Here is a 19,471-nt window from a genome sequence, read left to right as displayed (position 1 = left end):
TCAGGAGTAATACTCACTGCCGTCACCCAGCACCCGTAAAGCTGAGCTGAAACGAAATTGCGAATTGATTTTTTTGTAACACGTCTGTCTCTTCAGACGCTGTGACCCCCGGCCTCAGACTAACAATCACTGAGCTGGTCTGAGCCCACAGACAGCCTCAATCAAACCCAGAGAGGGAGATATCCGGCTCCCGGTGGAAAAAGCACTGCTCGAGTCAGTCTCATCTCGGCTCTGAGCTGCTGTTTGATTGTGGGATTTGGAGGTTGGTCCGTGCTGAGCTGTCACACTCCGACAACAGAGGAAGAAGCGTTGTGTCACAGACAGACAGTTACAGTGAGGAAGCAGCACTGAGAGTTAACACAGCAGCATGGGTTTCCACTGACTGAACTACACGGAGCTCAAATACCTTCCCTCCTGTGGCTTTCTTCTCAGCCGGTCCAAGATTTTTCGTCTGTTTCTTTTTCTTCTCCCGCTTCTTTGACTGTCATCCTTTTAAATCCAGACTGAGAGCTTCTTCATCGGCTCCACACAACACGTGAGCGCGTGACTCCATCGCAGAAGCAATCAAACTTTAATTCTCCCTTCTTCTTCTGCTCTCAAATCTTCTTCCCCTTCTTTCTCCCTCCCCTCAGATTCTTTCTCACTGCTTTTCCTCCTCCCCTCTGGAGCCCCGTTACTCGAAAGCAGCTGGGAAGAGATCTCCGATGCTAACGTAACGCAGCCAGTGCCTCTGTAGTCTTTTCTGCTGCTGCCCTCTTCCAGAGCGTGAAGTCATCCTCTGGAAGAGCTCAGTGAGAGGAGGGGGAGCCGGGTGAGTGAGCAAGAGAGAGAGAGAGAGAGAGAGTGGGAGGGAGAGAGAGAGAGTGGGAGGGAAGGGAGAGGTAGTGCAAGGCCAAAGGATTGAACAGAGCGAGCTCTGAAAAAGCAGCTGCACCAGCGAATGATCCATGCGATTCCAGTAATGTCAGTCGCCTTGAGTCTGACTATAGATACCCAATGTGTGTGTGTGTGTGTGTGTGTGTGTGTGTGTGTGTCTGTGTGTCTGTGTGTCTGTGTGTGTGTGTGTGTGTGTGTGTGTGTGTGTGTGTGTGTGTGTGTGTGTGTGTGTGTGTGTGTGTGTGTGTGTGTGTGAGTATGCAGGGAGTGGGAATGAAGACAGGAGAGAGAGAACAAGATACAACAATATGGAACATTTTGGGCATGCAGCTCAGATGACAGCTAGCTGATTAATCGATGGGTTTGGTATCTGCAGAGTTGGCATTGTCAAAGTTGCTAATTTGGTGCTTATTACGGTTGCTTTGGCAGCGAGCGAGTGAGACTCTTTTGCATTTAATGAAAACTGCATAACGCAACGTGTTAAAAGTTGACTCAACACAAAGGGTCACAAGAATGAAGCCTAAATAAAGAACTGCAAAATAAAATATGGTTGTAACTTTTGAATTTCAAATAATCATTTCAGGTGACTTCAGAATGTTCTTGTTTAATTGTGTATTATATACAATGACACAAAATAGTGAAACATGTTCATTATAATGTCTAAGAAAGTAAGACCCAGAGACATTTCATTTACTTTCATATATGAGTAAAAAGCATCAAAGTCCTCACATCGGAGAAACAAAATCTTGGCATTTTTTTATTATTTATCGTCCAAAAAGAATCAAATCTCACTTAGATCCAACTTCAGTCACCTGACAGTGTTTGATTCTCAGATTGGACAAGATCCAAGGATAACAAAATCCCCAAACTATTTCTTTATAGCTAAATCTACAGCTCACAACTGCAGTGTCTCTGCTGTCTGAGCATTAAAGAATAGCCAATACCAGAAACAAACATTACCTACTAAGCAATGTTGCTTAATGTGAGTACATGTGACAGGGAATCTGTCAGGAAAAGGATTTGAAAAAGCATCCTATTCTGGATTCAGATTCGTTAATAATACAAAAAACACATTTCTGTCTGTCCTAAAGAAGTATTGGGTTTCAGTACGCAGCTGTAATAAGGACAAAGAATATAACTGGAGAGAAAAGAAAGGGCCAAGAGTAACGAGGAATTGAGTCGAAGCGAGAAGTAAATGTGCTGAAAACTGAGGTGAGGAGAGAAGCATGTCGACAATGAGGAGGTGAGGAAGAGGGTGAGGGAAAGAGGATGCTGGACGACAGATAGAGGAGGGGAGAGCGATGGTGGTATTTATAGAAAGAGACAAAGCCTGGTGTCTGTTACCTCGGGGGCTCAGAGGCTCATCTTTCTGTTTTTTTCAAATCAACACTGAGCTTCCCACTTATTGTCTTTGCTCTCTTTTTCACCCTCCCTCTCTCTCTCTCTCTCTCCCTCTCAGATTGGGTTACTGTCTGCCTGCAGGAGAGTCTGAGGAGAATCAGCGGCAGCCTCATCAGTCGCTGCTCTCCTCACTGATTGTGTTTACGGGCTAAACACCAAACCACTCACTCTGTCTGCTCTGCACCGCTACCTCTTTCCAGGAACAGCGGGGTAGGTTTCCATCACCATGTAGCTGTACAGTGATACCGTATATCAGTGGCGAACCGTGTCTATCACAACTGGACCTTCTGTGCGCGCACACACACACACACACACACACACACACACACACACACACACACACACACACACACACACACACACACACACACACACACACACACACACACACACACACACACACACACACACACACACACACACACACACACACACACACACACACACACACACACACACACACACACACACACACACACACACACACACACACACACCTAGATCAGGGGTGTCAAACTCAAGGCCCGGGGGCCAAATCCGGCCCGCGACTTCATTTTATGTGGCCCCACAAGAGCTTGCAAAGAATATAATATGTTTATTATTACAGAAGCACGTTGCCCATAAACTACATGTCCCACAATGCATCTCAAATTTGACTTTTTTCTCAGAATTTGACTTTTTTTCTTCAAAATATGCATTTTTTTCGCAAAATTATATATATTTTTCAAAATGTCACTTCTTTTTTTTTGTTTTTCCAGAATTTGGCTTTTCTTTTTAAATCATTTTGTGACATGCGCACTGAAGAGACTTGTAATTATCTGCCCTAAACTTCTGCTTTCAGACGTAGTTAATTAGGAAGTTATTACCCTATCCGATAATAATCCAATGCAGAGGCAACTTTGTAATATAACACATTATTTTATATATATTATATTTATATATGTTTTTTTATATAGTATTAAAGTTACAACCGGCCCTTTGAGTGCAAGCGTAATGCTGATGTGGCCCGCGATTAAATTGAGTTTAACACCCCTGATCTAGATCCTCTGTCTCGAGCCAGTTAACTAGCGGGCCTTTTAGAATACCCTGGAACCGAGGGAAACTCTGAAAGAATACGCCCATTGGCTACAAATCAATATATGATTGGTTGATCAAACTATCAGTCCAAACGTACGTTCTCATTCAGTGCAACGGCCAGGGCATTCTATCAAGGATGTAGGATACCTTGGTTGAAGGATATTCTACCCAGAGACCCAGAACAAGATCTGATTGGTTGCTTTCTTTTCTAACACAAAACCACTGAAATTCTCTGAATACCTTGAAGGCCCTGACGGTTCGCCACTGCCGTATATATCTTTCTCTTGTAATACAATTGAGAAACTATATATAGATATTATTATCCTTGTGTTTATTCTCAGTTGCGTTTCTCTCCTATTCTATTGCAGCTATAACACATGAGTTTCCCTACGGGGATCAATAAAGGTCTTATCTGATTTGAGTGTCTGTATTTTGCTAATCTAATGAAGGAAAGATTGAAATATTAATTTTTTGTGTGTCTGTTAGTGCTACAGCAGTGTCTATTTTGTGAGTAGTACTGAACATTTGTTTATTCAGAGATAAATGGATGTCTGCATAAAAACCACATGGGTTGTGTGTGTGTGTGTGTGTGTGTGTGTGTGTGTGTGTGTGTGTGTGTGTGTGTGTGTGTGTGTGTGTGTGTGTGTGTGTGTGTGTGTGTGTGTGTGTGTAATTGTGTTTGCATGTGGATACACACTCAATCATAATTTGAAGCCGCTCTGCAATCACTTGGAGCAAAACAGAAACTAAAGATTCAGAGAAACACAAACACACAGCTGACGCCAAAATTACAGACGCCTCAGTTTGTCTAATCTCCCTTTTCTTTTCCGTTCACTGTGGTCACCAGGTGTTAAATCGGCAAAGGAGGAGTGTGGTTATTTTCAAACACCAACAACCACCGGGTCCTTCTTCATTTCAAATCTACCAACGACAATTTATCCCCAAATCTCCCTCACACTCTCTCACACCAATTGATCCATGTTTCACTCCATATATAAATTGTATTTATCCCTTCAATCTCTTGTGTTTGTCTCCCCTTTCTATTCCAACACATTCTCCTTCTTTCTTTTGTTTATCCATCTTCAAAACACTCGATCCCTGAGTCAGAGTTGTCACCAGTTGAAGTGGAAAAGAGATGAATACTTGTCCACAAGACACCTTGAAAAAAAACCTTAAGCTTTGGATTAAACAACGGTTTAGCAGCAAACAAAATGGCTGCTACAAACTGCATTATTAGTGAGCCAATTAAAAAAACATGTGCGTGTCCAATCAGAGAGGAGACCCCCGATCTCAAGCTTCACACAGGACCATTAGCCATCAATAATGATCTAGTTTTGGTATTGGCTTGAATAGGCAGTATGCTGCAGCACTTGTATTACCACTTGGATCTGATTGTCATAGTTTTGGCCATCATTTCCATTAGAGATGATTAGAGATGTCCCGATCCGATCACGTGATTTTGAAAAGATCGGAATCGGGAGAAAAAAAATTTGGGATCGGGATTTTTTTATTTTTTATATTTTAATTATTTGTATTTAATGTTACAAAACAAAAATGACCATGTTCACGTATTAAAGTCATCCTGAGGCCTTAGTTTTGGTTTAAAATGACAGTACATCATGTATGTGTTGCTTCTTTGGGGCTTGTTTTCATAGACCTGGTTGCTTATTTCTCTCAAATCTGGCAACAGAGTGGGCAGGGCGCAGTGTCTAATAGTAGCAGTAAGCTAACGAGAGGCTACGTTCAGCTGGTGACTCGGGAGTCGGGACAGAGAAAAATGTCAGGAGTTTGGAAGTATTATAAAATTGAAAGCGAAGGCAGTGTAACAGCCAGATGCAATGTTTGTGGAAAGAACAGAGCTACGTTCAACACGACCAATCTAATACGCCACCTGAGAAACAAACACCAACAACAACACGACGAGTACACAGCGGCCACTCAGGTAACGGCACTGAAACAACCGACACTTTCAGAGACTTTTAAAAAGGAAAGAGAAACTGCCCCAGAAAAGTGGAAAGGCCAAAACAATAACAGCCAAGATAGCTGAATTCATCGAGTTGGATGACCAGCCGTTATCTGTTACCTTTTTTTCTCTTAATGCATTGCATAAAGATCGGATCGGGAAAAATCGGTATCGACAGATTGTCAAAATCAAATGGTTGGATTCGGATCGGGAGCAAAAAAAGGTGATCGAGACATCCCTAGATATGAGACTATACTTAATGTTTTAATTGCTATTCTCTTGTTCAAACAGGTCACCCAAGGGGGTTTAAGGCACTGACCGTTAACAACATTACACCTCATTAGCTTTTGACTGAAAACAAATACTTTAAAATAAACTACATTTAAGTGTGTTGGGACTAGAATCTAGAGCTGTCCAGTTTTGAGATTATTATATTAGTCATTTGAGTTGAAAATCAAGTGTGAGGGCACCAGAAACATCATTAATAACCCATCAGTAACTGTCTGCCATGTGTGTAGTACTTTCACAGTTGCTTTTATTTTAAAATAAGTTTGACTGTCACATTTGTCTTCTGTTTGTCATGCTGTCTGACATGTCTTTAGTGATGCCGCTGTGTTCCCAGAACTCAGCAAATAGCTCACGAGCAATGACGGTCAAATCGATAAAAATAAACTCCTGATTTTAAGAATAATCCTTTAGTACGGGTACTAAAAACATGCGTGAGTGATGAGAACAGCAGCCTGCAGTAAACTCCTGATCGCTGAGGGAGCCCTGGAGCCAGTTAATGGGAAACTGACAGACACCCACCCACAGAGGGACAGACCCCCCCCCCCCCCCCCCCCCCCTCCCATGAGTCCCTCAGCAGGGTAAAGAGTGTGTGTGTGATGGGTGGGTTACTGAGGTTGTTAACAGGGGCCCCTAATCCTGGGGCCGGGCTCTAATCCTGCCACTGGTCTGTAGTGGACTGTGACCCTGATGGCGCGTGTCTCTGAGTGCCCCCTCCCCACAGACACACACACTAACACAGACACAGACAGATACACACTTAGGATGTGCAGCCTGTTACCCCACACAGCTGAGGAGACACAGCAGCTGGAAAAGCAGAGAGGGACCCCCATTAAATTGAACAAATACACACACACACACACACACTACACAGACCAATGCAGAGGGTACACACAATAATACTACACAACACTAAAATGTACACAATCCCACTGAGACAGATATGCACACGACTCCACCAGGAGGATGCTGTAACACACACACTCACACACGGACACACAGAGAGAGACAGGCAGACAGCTGACGGTGCCGCAGCCGTCTCACAATAACAAACAGTTGAGCTACTAGAAATACCAGAGCGAGAGATGAGACCGAAGGCGTGAAAACTGAAACCAACACAAAACACATCCTGCAGATTCCAGCAGCAAAGAGAACCCACCGAAAAATGACAAACATTTGTATTCATCCCGAACCCCTGACTGCCGAGAGCGGCCAATCAAATCCCTGATTAGGGCTGAGCGCTTTGTGTTACAAACCTCTGATTACCGCCGCTGTTTGCAGCCAATTACAGTTATCAGTGATTGCTTTGTGAATTCAGAGGCAGAACAATCACACTGAAAACTTTCTCGGGATTAATGCCGTGTTTTTACGTGTATATATTCTGTTTATTTACATGGAGGAAGCTATAAGACAGGCATTTATATTGGTCTTGTTCACCAGTTATCAAGTGTTACCAAAGACCAACCATAAATAACCACAATGTTAAACTGAGTAAGAGACACCTGAGGATTTAGAAGATATTTTTGCCGCTGAACCAAAAGGTGCTGAAGTGAGAAGACAGTTGCTATCCCGTATAGAAACACCAGACGTCAATACGTTTTAAGTGACAACATGACAATCAATCCTAGAGGCACGTTGTGTAGGATTTCCCTACAGTGAAATACATAAATACAGTATTAACTGACTCGTAGATAAGCCTTCTCAATCAGCACTTTAAGTGTTAGACGGTGTCTGTATCGACAGAGCTCCCGCTTCATATCGGTATTTTCTTTAAATGTTCCCGGAGCGAGGATGTGTCTGTTCTGTTGCCAACGTTATTGAAACAAAGCAACACAAGAAGGTAAGGACGCATCTAAAAAGGAGGCTAAGGGAATAGTGGACATATTTTTTCAATTATCAGTCGTGTGTGGTTTTTAGAATTTTTCAGATTCAAAGGAAAGCCTTGTCTCTTTTTTTCTCAAAATAATTCCCGCTTATTGACTGAAGCAGCTTCTCCAAAGAACAAGAAACAACAACCAGAGTTTTCCTAAAGCATCTGATTTATATTGCTACTGTTTGGAATCAGTGGAGCAGTGTCTAGCAGCAGCGTAATTCCCCAAGAAGACTGCAAACAAAGTGCAAGAAATTATAGCTTATTCAAAACTCTGACTGTAAAATATGATTTGTTTTTTGTTTGTGAGAGAACAAAAAGGCAACACAATTAAGAAAAACCTGCACAAATAACACACCCCATCATGCTGAATCATCAAACTACTCATGGCAGCCCACAGCTTTCCTACTGTTAGTGTGTGTCAGGGCAAAGAAGGTTAAATGAGTGGACCAGTATCCAATCAATATTCAAAATGGACGGATCGGGTGAGGTCAACAGTGACAGGGTGTAACTGCAGAGAAGTACACAGAGGTATTGATGTTGTTGGAGATACAGGTGATTCCAGGTGAAGGATAAAGAGTGATCTTGATAAATATACAACCTGCAATAAAATCCACCCTTCCACTTTTGTAGTCTAATAATAGTGGGAGAGACTAAGGGCGCTTACTGTATGTGTCATTTTATTTTATCAGAATTCTTTGTTGAGTGAAAACTCAGTGATACAAAGAGAATATAATCAGCTTATCTTATCATGTATGACTCACTTAATGTCCCTGTATATCACATTCAATGTTCATAAAGTTTTACAAGTAAAGTTTTTAGCTTTGTTAACATTATTTATTCAATGATAATATACATTTAAACATTAACAGAGGTGGGAAGCATGTAGATTTACTCAAGTACGGTACTTAAGTATAATGTTGAGGTACTATTTTATGTGTCTTTATACTTCTACTCCACTACATTTAAAAAGGAAATAATGTCATTTTGCTCCACTATTATGGAGAATTATACTATTGTTAGGGACCCACTTCATTTCCCTTGGGACCCTCTCAAATGACCACCTGTGGGTCTTTGGGATTAAAACGTACCACTAGGGATGCTCCGATCGATCGGCCGATATTCACTCTCTGCCGATCGATCGGTGCTCTCTAAAAATGCCGATCGTGACGTAAAATAAGTGATGCTTTTCTCTGTTCGCGGCAAAACAAGCTCGCCAAAATGGCTTCACCGGTCTGGCAGTATTTTAAGGTGTCCAAAAAACACAGTAAAATAGCGGTATGCAACGTGTGTGAAGCAGAAATCCTGCAGCTCCGCCAGCTGTGACGGACCGGTGAGCGAAACACACACTAAGAGTTAGACATAACACACTTAGCTATTTGATCTACCTCTATATTTATTCTTCACTGTCGGGTCACTCATTACTGGATCAGTGAGCTGCATGAGACACTGACAGGCTGTCAGGAGAGAGAGCGAGAGAGCGAGAGAGCGAGAGAGCGAGAGAGCGAGAGAGCGAGAGAGCGATAGATAGATAGATAGATAGATAGATAGATAGAGAGAGAGAGAGAGAGAGAGACAGAGAAAGAGAGTACTTAATTTGAATGTAATAATTATGTTGGATGTTGTTTGTTGAAGCTCCAGTGAATGAGCCCCATCAACTGAGTTTTAAACATCACTTTAAATGGAAGATCCCCATAGGCCCCGCCCACTGATTCCGGCGATCGGCCCCAAAATTGGCGATCGGAGCATCCCTACTAATCACCATAATTTCATTTCATATTCTGTTCTTGTACATATCGTATATTCTATTGACATGTATATAGACTTTTTGCACTACTTTTTATTTGTATTTTTGTATTTTATTGTTGCGTTGTTGGAGAAGCCAGAATGTCATTGTCATTTCTACACTGTAGCTTTGTGCGTATGAGAATAAAACCTTTGAATCTTGAGTGGAGCAGTATTTGGCTGGACGCTGAAGAGGAAGACGAGCTGACCTTTTTGTTCCACTCAACTCTTCCACACCGTTTGCTCAGCCAGCGTGGGCCGCCTCTTAAAACACACAAGCCACTGCACAGAAATACACATTTACTTCCCCGGGCGGTCCTCTGGACAGTCGCACAATAACACGACCCCGCTGCAAAGCATCCATAAATCTACTTAATGGTGCAAAAGAAAAACCCACACAACTAGAGAAAACTTTACAAAATGTGCCAAAAAGATGAGGTCCATTGAAATGGGTTTACCCAACGTGAAAAGGCAAAACTGTCTCTATTTGTTTATCATGAAGAAACCACCATCGAGAGGTCAGAACGAAAAGGAATAAAGAGAAAGGGTAAAGCGGGACACACACACAAACTAGAGACAGAAAAAAGACAGACCTCCCTGATAGGACGATATGGATGGATGGAAACCAGGAGGACATATAGACAGGCGTGCAGGAGTGTTTGAATTACTATGGTTCTAACACAGAAAATATGTGGAAAGTAGTGAGCATGCTGGATAAAGGAGACTTGGATTATACTGCAGGAATTTTGAGTTCTCAAAAATGATTTCATATGGTTTTTCTGCCCTTAAAGGTGGGGTAGGTAAGTTTGAGAAACCGGCTCGAGATACACTTTTTGTTATATTCCATGGAATGCTCTTAACATCCCGATAGCAATGAATATCTGAAGTGCTTTGACAAAAAATCCATACAAAAATGTCATCTGTGGAAGACGTAATACTGTAAAAACTACAGCCGGGCCGGCTAAACGGATTGGATTGCCGCCCTGTCTGTCAGCCTCCCATCTCGTGCCCTCATTGGGCGTGCATTGCAGCAGTACTTCAATGACTCGCCAGCAAAAGGCGGCCACTTTCACCATGGCAGAGTTAGGTTCAACATCGTCTACTGGTCGCAAAAGAAAAAATGTAACTGAGCAAATTAAGAACAAAAAGAAAGTGGAAACTAGGAGAAGTCAAACCAGAGTCAATATCGGAGTTGCTTTGGCTGTGTAGTATTGCTAACCTAGATGTGTCTAGCTTTGCCTGATATGTAACGGTACTGCTCTCGCGGAGGAGGTGCTCTGTAAGGAAGTCTGAAGGAAGGGGCGGGTTCTTTTTGGCTGTGTACTTTCAAATTTTAGTGCACTCGAGCCGGTTTCTGAAACTTACCTACCCCACGTTTAAATGAGGTGTCAATTTGGTGATTTAAGACAAGACTTTTTCTCAGTTTCTGCATTCTTAGTCACCGCGAAGGCATGAGAAAAAAACTCCTTTATCTTTAAGAATTGAAGGTAACACAGGGTGAGTAATTGATAGGGAGGTAACGATATATCGAATATCGTGGTAAATAGATGTCTCAATACCGTCGTGAGACTGACAAAATATATATATATTTTTTTATAATTAAAATTTTTTATTTAACCAGATGGTTCCATTGAGATCATCGATCTCTTTTTCAAGGGAGACCTGTCCAACATGGCAGCAAGTAGGTTACAACGTGAACATAGAACAACAGATAACACAAAAGGACATCGTATTCACAGGGCTACATGTACATACCTAGAGACATTGACAAGTACCAACAGTATGTTTATATCTCGCGCTGTCAATAAGCCTTGGCAAAAACTGTATTGTTTTTGAAGTGGTGGAGAGACAATGTAGTTTGACCCACTGCTGTCACCCATGCCCAAAGCATATCTCTCTGTCCCAGCAACATCAGTACCAAGCAAGAGAGTTTTTTCCACAGCAGGGGATATTGTAAACACCCAAACATCCCAGCTTCTACCTGGAAATGTGGACATGCTCATCTTCCTAAAAGATAACCTTGATGATGCTGAGTGAGTGAGTTAGAGTTGAGTTACTTGAAAAAAGTGAAACTTGATTTATTCTATTGCAGGGTCTGATTATTATATTGTTGACACTTTAAAATACTACTATCCTACTAAAATACAGTACAAATCAGATGTATTATTTAATAAAAAAGAAAAAAAGAAATTCACTTTTTTTTCCCTTTATTTTTCAATATCGCGATAAATATCGTACCGTGGACTTTTTATCGCGATATTGTCGTACCGTGAGTTTTTGGTATCGTTACATCCCTAGTAATTGATATCGAAATTCTCCTCTTGGGGGTGAAATATTCCTTTAAGTTGATCATGATGCACATCAGCATCGTTTGTCAGGTTAAATGAAGCTATCGTAATCCGGTTTGAATTCAACGGAAGAGAATTTCACCAGTAAAACAATGAAAACAATGCCTTATAGAAAAAACGATTATTTTTGTATTATTATTATTTATTTTTTTAATTGGTTTTTCAGTTGAGTTATACTTAAAGTTCAGGGTCACCAACTGTTAAAAACATACTGTTCACATTTCTCAATAAATGGATGTTTTCAAAGTAAATGGATAATTGTTTTTAATAATCGTGATATCAATTATTGACCCAAATAAATCGAGATTAGGATTTTTGCCATAATCGAGCAGCCCTAGCTCAACTCCAAAAGGCCACATATTTACACACGTCATACGAAGCCGCGTTCTGAGGGAAGGGACAACCACAGGAGTGATGGAGAGGGTTACTCACGGTGAAGAACAGATCCATGACGCGGGTGTCCAGCAGCGCTTCCCTCCAGGTCTCCGTGGGCTTCAGCATGACGTTCTGTGTGGCCTCGAACATGGCGATGTAGTGGCGCCCCAGTGAACCGCCGTCAGTTAAGGCCAACAACAGCATGAGGAGGAGGAGGAGGAGGAGGAGGAAGAAGAACAGGAGGAGGAGCGGCAAACACAAACACACCAGCTCCTGTCACTGAGCTCTGGGTATTTACGTCTCTGAGGCTGTGGTTCGTCTGCCTCTCATTAATGCTGCCACTCTAAACTCCACAATAGCCTTTTTTTAAGTCTCGCCCTCCCTGCTTTGTTCTTCTCTTTCCCCCTTGTCAGCTCTTTATTAACCACAGAGAAACTCCAAGCCTCGTTTCTCACCTCCTTCCCCGATCTCACTTCCCTTGTCCCCTTCTTCACCTCTCCTTCCTTCCAGCACTCGGCTTTTTCTCCTCTGCTGCTTCCTCACAAGATCTTTAAAAGCTCACTCTAGCTGCAGCCAATGGAGACTCTGAGCTGCTCTGCCTCTTTGTCCACTCCTCTTCAAAAATCAAGACGTCCTCGAGACTCCTTACTGCCTTGAAACACTCCCCCACTGCCTCCTCGGCCAATCACCGTGTCTCTCCTCCTGACTGCTTTCCAAGACTCTTGTTTCCCTTGTAACACTTGTATCACTATGCTCTCTTTCCCCTCTTGTCTACTTTCCCATGTGTCTTTATTCTTTGTCCTTGACCACACTTTAAAGCCTTCCTTTGTGCCGGTTGGTCTTTTCTGCTTAACAAGTCTTTATTTCTGAAAGCCGCCACAACACACACACTGACTTCTTATTTAAGACTTTCTCCGCTCGCCCACAACAAGTTTTTTTACAAACCCACAACACACACTTTCTCCCCACGCAGCCGCAAAGCACTTCCTGTCTTTATTCAAGTCTCTCAAACACACAACATGCTTTTCCCATAGCTCAAGCACTCCCACACGAAGCGTTTCTCACTCCTCACCCTCACTTTCCTCAATCAAAACATCTTATAACCACACTCTTCACACACAAATCAACATTTCAGCACCTTCCCCAAAGAGCAAAACTATTGTCCTCCTTGTTCTTAAAACAAATTCAATCTCCTGATGAAGGTTTCATGACTACACAAATCAGCAGAATTCTCATGTCAGATAAATGTACTCTAAATGTCATTTCTCCTGACTAAACAATACAGGAGCAGGATACAGGGATTCTTCTGACAAACCAATTAAACGTAACGGGTCCATCCACTAATTAATACATTTCTTCAGCTCTAATCCGAAGTCTTCAAGTTTATATCAAATGGAAATATTTGAGACTTGACCTAATAATCGAATATCAGTTCAAATTAAGTTTACATTACAGTTTATATACAATTAAGAGACCACTGCCGCATTCTCAGTTTCTCTTGTTTTACTCGTTTGAGAACAAATATGTTTTTATTTGATTCTATAAACTACTGACAACGTTTCTCTGTGTTGGAATTGAACAAAAACTGAAATGAAATGGCTGCCATATATGTAGAGATTGAGATTTAAGAACATTTGGATTGGTCACTTCCTTTTCTCCAGAGCTGTATATATTACTATTACTCACCAGGCTATGATATTTGACTTTACATATTACATTCATATATCTTAGCTGCTTTACTTTGTTAGGTCTTAGATCTCATTAGATTTGTTCCATTTCTGAGAATTGTCTTTACAAATATTTGTATCTGAAAGAGCACAGTAAGCGAGAAATAAAAAAAATTATACCAGACTTTTTTTGGGTATATTTGAAAACGTTTGAATCTCCAATAAAAATATAAATAAATGATGTGGGATTGTTTGCGAGGTGTTTTAAGCGTTTAAGCAGGGATTCTTTTATTGTCCCTAATCAGGATATTGGATGGAAGAATTTAATTAAAAAGTACTACTGCCAGATTTAATATTTTTTTGTGGAAGCTTGTTTCAGCATGTTATACTCAGCAAATGTTTCCTTCTTCTGCTTGCTTGTAAAACAAATCTAATAATTCAAAATGACACCCATCTTGTTTTCCATCACTGGCATTAAACTCATAAAATAAAAAAAGGCACTCACAACCGGATCGCTGGCCCGTGGCTCGGTGACAGCAGAAGGGGGGAAACTTCTGGAGGAATGTTTGATCAAAGCCAAACAGCGGCAGAGGCCGGAGAGGTCGAGCATTCCTCCGACCCCCCCCCCACACACACACACACACACACACACACACACACACTGACCCACAGTCACACACACACACCCCACCACAACACACCACACCACACTTTTCGGCACAGAAGTTGGCACCTGTCTGAGGTGTGTGTGTGTGTGTGTGTGTGTGTGTGTGTGTGTGTGTGTGTGTGTGTGTGTGTGTCAGTCCAATGCTTGGCTTTTAGGCCTTGTTAAAAATAGTCGTGGTGAGGCAGAAGACCTCCATCTGAACCTTTCAGAAGATGGAAGGAATGAGAAAGGAGGATACTGCAACATGAGATCATGGTCATTTGTTTTATTGCAGGTTTTAACTATTTATTTCTAATCAGAAAATGATTTATTTTGTATTTATTCATTTTTACTACATCAATTAAATGCTCCTTCTTTCAACTTTCATGTCCGTCTTCATTCACAAAATGAACCAGTTTTAATTAAAAAACTTGGCAGGATATCATCTCGTAAATCCTTGAGATACAATACTTTTTTTTTTAAACATGTAATAACTTTTTCTCTGCATCAGGGACTGACCCGGTCACCACACTGCAGACGGGGGGGGGGGGCACCTCAGTGACAGAAGTATGTACGAAGGATCACATGACAAAACTCACAAGACCCCTCAGGAATGATAACTACACACCCACTACCACTGTTTCTACACAGGCAGACAAAGACGTAAAAAGGGTCAGACAGGATGGGACATCTGAACCGATCTGTTTTAAATTAGGGAAAAACATATCATCTAAACTTAATTTGATAACACAAATGGAATTAGATTACAGAACCAACATATCCTAAGAACAAACATGTAGCTTTGATAAAGCCAAGCGTTATCAAGATTTCTGAGAAGAGATGATGTTTAAGCAGTTACTCCTAAAGTCATTAGAGAAAACAAACTCAATCTGATAACTCACTTAATGTCATGTTTGCTTTTGAGTAGTTTCTATTTTTTCTGCTCTTGTTTTAGTTGACTTAGATCCAAAACATTTACACTGGAATTGAATATAAGTGATATTGTTGTTATAAAAATAATAGATTATTTCTTTGAGTATGATGTTGTTTAGATGGCTTGATTAATGATGCATCCAAATGGTTTATATATATATATATTTAATACCAAGTTAAGAATAAAACACAATAGAATTTCGACAAATTATGGCAAAAATATCCTGCCTGTTTATTTTAGATCTCACTCAAACTACTTTTATTTACTACCCTGAAAACACATATTAATTAATATGTACATTTAAAGTTGAAACTACTTCAATTTAAATTCAAGCTCTAAAATACAACATATTGAGGTTAACGTCAAACATGCCATGCTGAAAAGAGACCGACTAAGTGTGTGTGTGTGTGTGTGTGTGTGTGTGTGTGTGTGTGTGTGTGTGTCTGAGTGTACATGCCTCCGGGATGAGTAATGTGCGCGGAGTGACCAGGGCATGTGGCTGTGGGTTTGGTGGGTTTTTAAAAGACATCACCTGCTCCTATCTCAACCCCTCCAGCAGCCTCTAGAATAACTAATGTGACACGTCAATTTTCCACTGGAAAGATAAGACGGACTGACAGATAAACGGAAACGCCGACACTTTCAACTGACCGCATACGCAGCCGATGCATCCAAATCCAAAGTGAAGGGATTCACACACGTTTAGTTCCCACATGGGGTTGCCAAAGTTGCATAAACACACATTGTAATACCTTTAATTAACACCAGCCACCAGTCAAATGCCAATAAAACTGTTAAAGCTGGTACTTACTGCCAGTTATTTTGGCAAAGAAACAACATTTCAAGTTGAATTTCCTGTCCCGATTCATGCCTTGAACAAAGCAGGCCGACATGTTTTCACATCTTCAGTGACAGACACTCAGTCGTTCAGTATTTATGGTTTCACATGTGAACCTTAGCCCAGGTAGAGTGCGTCAATGTACAGATCTCCTCTTCAAAGCATGAGGGAGCATAGCAATAAAAAGCCATCATGGTTCCTTCATGGTTGTAATTCAACATGCATTGCTACGCATAAACAGACCACATGACTACAGAACAGCAGATGTGGGCCGAGCCCTTTCTGAATGCACAAAAGAGGCCGAGTTATGTGGACCACAAAAAAAAACAAAAAAATATGTCAACGTCAACATTTTTTATCTAAATTATAATTGAGTCATCTTTGTGCGTTTGTTTATTCTGTCAGCATATGCAAACAAAAGCGGAGAAGCTATTCATTAAAACTCAACGCCAACATCTTCACAGAGTTGATTCGTGTCATTTTGTCACAAACTTTACGAGGTTAACAAAGAGTCTACAGTCATACCAGCAGATCTGTGAGGCTGTGCCAAAGCATAGTGAGCTGAATGCTAACGTTAGCGTGCTCACATGTACAATTTTTACATGCTTATAATTTGGAGGTACATTTTGTTCATCATGGTTGTGAGCCTGTTCAAATTAGCTTAATGGCACGTAACAAAGTGCTGATGTGGCAACAAAAAAAAAATGGTACTTATGATGGCATTAAGAAAAGTAAGAGGGTCAATTATCAACATCTGTCATGAGGGGGGATATGAAAGGCTGTACCAACTTTAGGGGCAAACCATCACCTATAAGTGAAGATATTTCATTAAAAGTAAACGTTTAGACTTGCTGATGGGTCTTGATAAAATGTAGGGGTTAGCAACGGTCAACAAGAATATGAATACCACATTTCATGGCAATCTATACAATCATTTTCAAGATATTATACTCAAATTTTAATAGTGTATAACTAGAGGTAAGGTCAGGAGATCACCACGAAATGTTAAGACAATTCCTCAAATTGTTTTTTCAATGTTTCAGCCTGGAACAAAGTAATTTAATTAATTGCATCGTGTTTTTTTATATAACTGAAGACCATTTGTAAGTGTCTTTCTAGTTAGTCGTTGGTTCCCTTTCATTTCAGTGGGGTACCATTAGCAGCTTTATGTAAACCATCAGAGTGAACATTAAGTCTCTTATATTTTTGTAAATGAATGTATGTATGTAAAATGAACAGGGTTTCCCACACACAGACTTTACTGATGGAGGTGTGTTTGGACACTCTTTTTTCTTTCTTGATTGAATTTTTGCAATTCAAACGCTTCAAAAGGTTATTACCACGAAAAAATATATATAAACCAAAGATGCCTAGAAAGTCAAATTACATATTTAAAAAGCACATTTAACAGCATGGTTTGCAAATTGTTCATTCATGCCGAGTGTGTGTAACTTTCTAATGAATAGGCTAAGTTAAAAGACCCTGGGTATAGCTAATTAAGCCCCTACAGAACAAATCAAATCCAGCTTCACGTTTCACATTCCCAGGTCCTCTTTCACCAACAATCTGCAGACGCTCACAGATCTATTCGATAGTATTTTCATGACCGATTTAAGTGGCAATCTGAACATCTTGCCGACCTTCGTGCCCGACGGCTGCGGCTTAGCGGGCTTCTCTTGTATCCTCTATTCATTACGCCTGATCCTCGTGTCTGAGGACGCCTCGCTGCACAGGCACAGCGGCAGAGCGTCTGCAGAACGCCGTGCTGGAGCACAGCGCTATGCTAAGGCGCGTGGTGGGGTTTAAGTGATATATCCTGCTTTAAGTCTCCCCTGCAGCCTCGCCGTGTGAAATAACAGTCCAGGAATACCTCCTCACTGACCCTCCCCTCCCTCTCCCCTTTTCTTCTACTGTTTGGCCGCCATGTGTTTAGACAGCAGTTGTCATTAAATCTCGCAGCACTAAATCAAACTAAGAATATATCAATCATGCCACTGTGCTCCGTGTTTCAGACCAACACGTGATAACTTGTGGATGAAGGTGGGGATTGAGAGGATTTTATATCCAGACACGTCACTAAAGCCTTCCTTTTAGTACGTTTGATAACAAGTTGCATGTTTATTTAGAGTTTTAGGAATAATGATAATCTTAAATACAAAATTCAAGGAAGAATTTATCCCAACTCTGATCTTCTTTGCTGAATTTCAGTTAAATAACTAAATGAAATGCATCTCCAATAAGACTGTTCGAGACAGCAATGTTTGCTAAGGATGAAAGGAAAAGCATTCTTGAACTGCATAATGTTTTGATCTCTGCAACACAGTGGGAAATTAACATGCACTTGCAGGTAATCGATGAAACTTAAAATGTCATCAATCAAAAAGAATTACAAGAAATGGGTGATTTATGTATGATTGTTTGTCTACCATTTTCTTTTTTAATTTATTTTGGAGTTAGCCTTGTAATTGAAGCTGTTCCATATTCTGAATAAATGTTTAAAATGCTTCTAATAAAAATACTTGAAACCAGAGGTTGCGCTAGACTTTTTCATTTGGACGGACAGGATCGTAACGTTTCCGTCAAAATCCAGTATTACCCGTCGGCCTTTACACAACTCTGACAAGGGGGGGGGGGGGGGGGGGGGGGGGGGGGTTAGTTAGCGCCGTGTTAGGCATGCCCACTGCACCTCGCGGGAGCGCGCACAGCGTAAAGCCAAAACTCAGACATTTCAATGTTTTGTACGACAACGTTAGGTTTGGAAACGGTATAATTTCCTTTTTGGCGGGCATGCATAACACGGCATAACACCGGAGCCTCGCTGCGGGGAAACTTTGGCGCTGTTCCGAGTTTGTTCTAATCTGTAAAAATGACGGATTGCTTTCAGATTTTTCCGTCATTGTTAAAAAAAATATTCGGTTAACGCGACCTCTGCTTGAAACACAAATCAGCAATAAGTGTGCCGAAAACATGCACTTAGTATCTGATTAAGTTCCTAATGAAGAGCCAATGTTAGTCATTTGGGTAAAATATGTCATAATTCTAGCACGAGTCGTTGTAAATCTACTTTAAAAATACAAAAGAAGCACGTGCCTCTCCATTTAACCATGTGTTGTATGTACTCTCGCACCCTGTTGTTTAGACAGCAGTAGTTGGAGATTCTGCATACAGGTCAGGGCCAAGGCAAACACCCAGCATCAGCTTACACACTCCAAATCCTAAACCTTAACCCCAGGGCCAAACTGCCCATAAATTGACCCCAGAACAGCTAATGAGAATAGAGAGCCAGCCGGGCGTGTGTCACGCTGACAGTCGCCTCCTCACAACAAGAATAGCTCCTGATTGATAGAATTTAATGCCGCTTTTATTACGTCTCACTAAAAATACGAAATAATTCCAAAAGCGGAGG

General features: G+C 41.1%; 1 protein-coding gene across 1 annotated transcript in view; it reads right to left on the bottom strand.

The window, feature by feature from the left end:
- Positions 1-12,671, bottom strand: part of LOC307028469 (exportin-4) — a 45,661-nt gene extending 32,990 nt beyond the window's left edge. The window contains exon 1 of the mRNA XM_079663515.1: positions 12,038-12,671. Within this exon, the coding sequence (XP_079519641.1) occupies positions 12,038-12,184 (147 nt within the window). The 5' untranslated portion in view covers positions 12,185-12,671. The remainder of the gene's footprint in view (positions 1-12,037) is intronic.
- Between the last annotated feature and the right edge of the window lie 6,800 nt (positions 12,672-19,471).

The sequence above is a fragment of the Notothenia rossii genome, assembly GCF_949606895.1.
Source record: "Notothenia rossii genome assembly, chromosome: 2".
NCBI classification, from domain to species: domain Eukaryota; kingdom Metazoa; phylum Chordata; class Actinopteri; order Perciformes; family Nototheniidae; genus Notothenia; species Notothenia rossii.
Note: the sequence above shows the minus strand (reverse complement) of the source record. Positions and strands in the feature narration are given on the sequence as shown.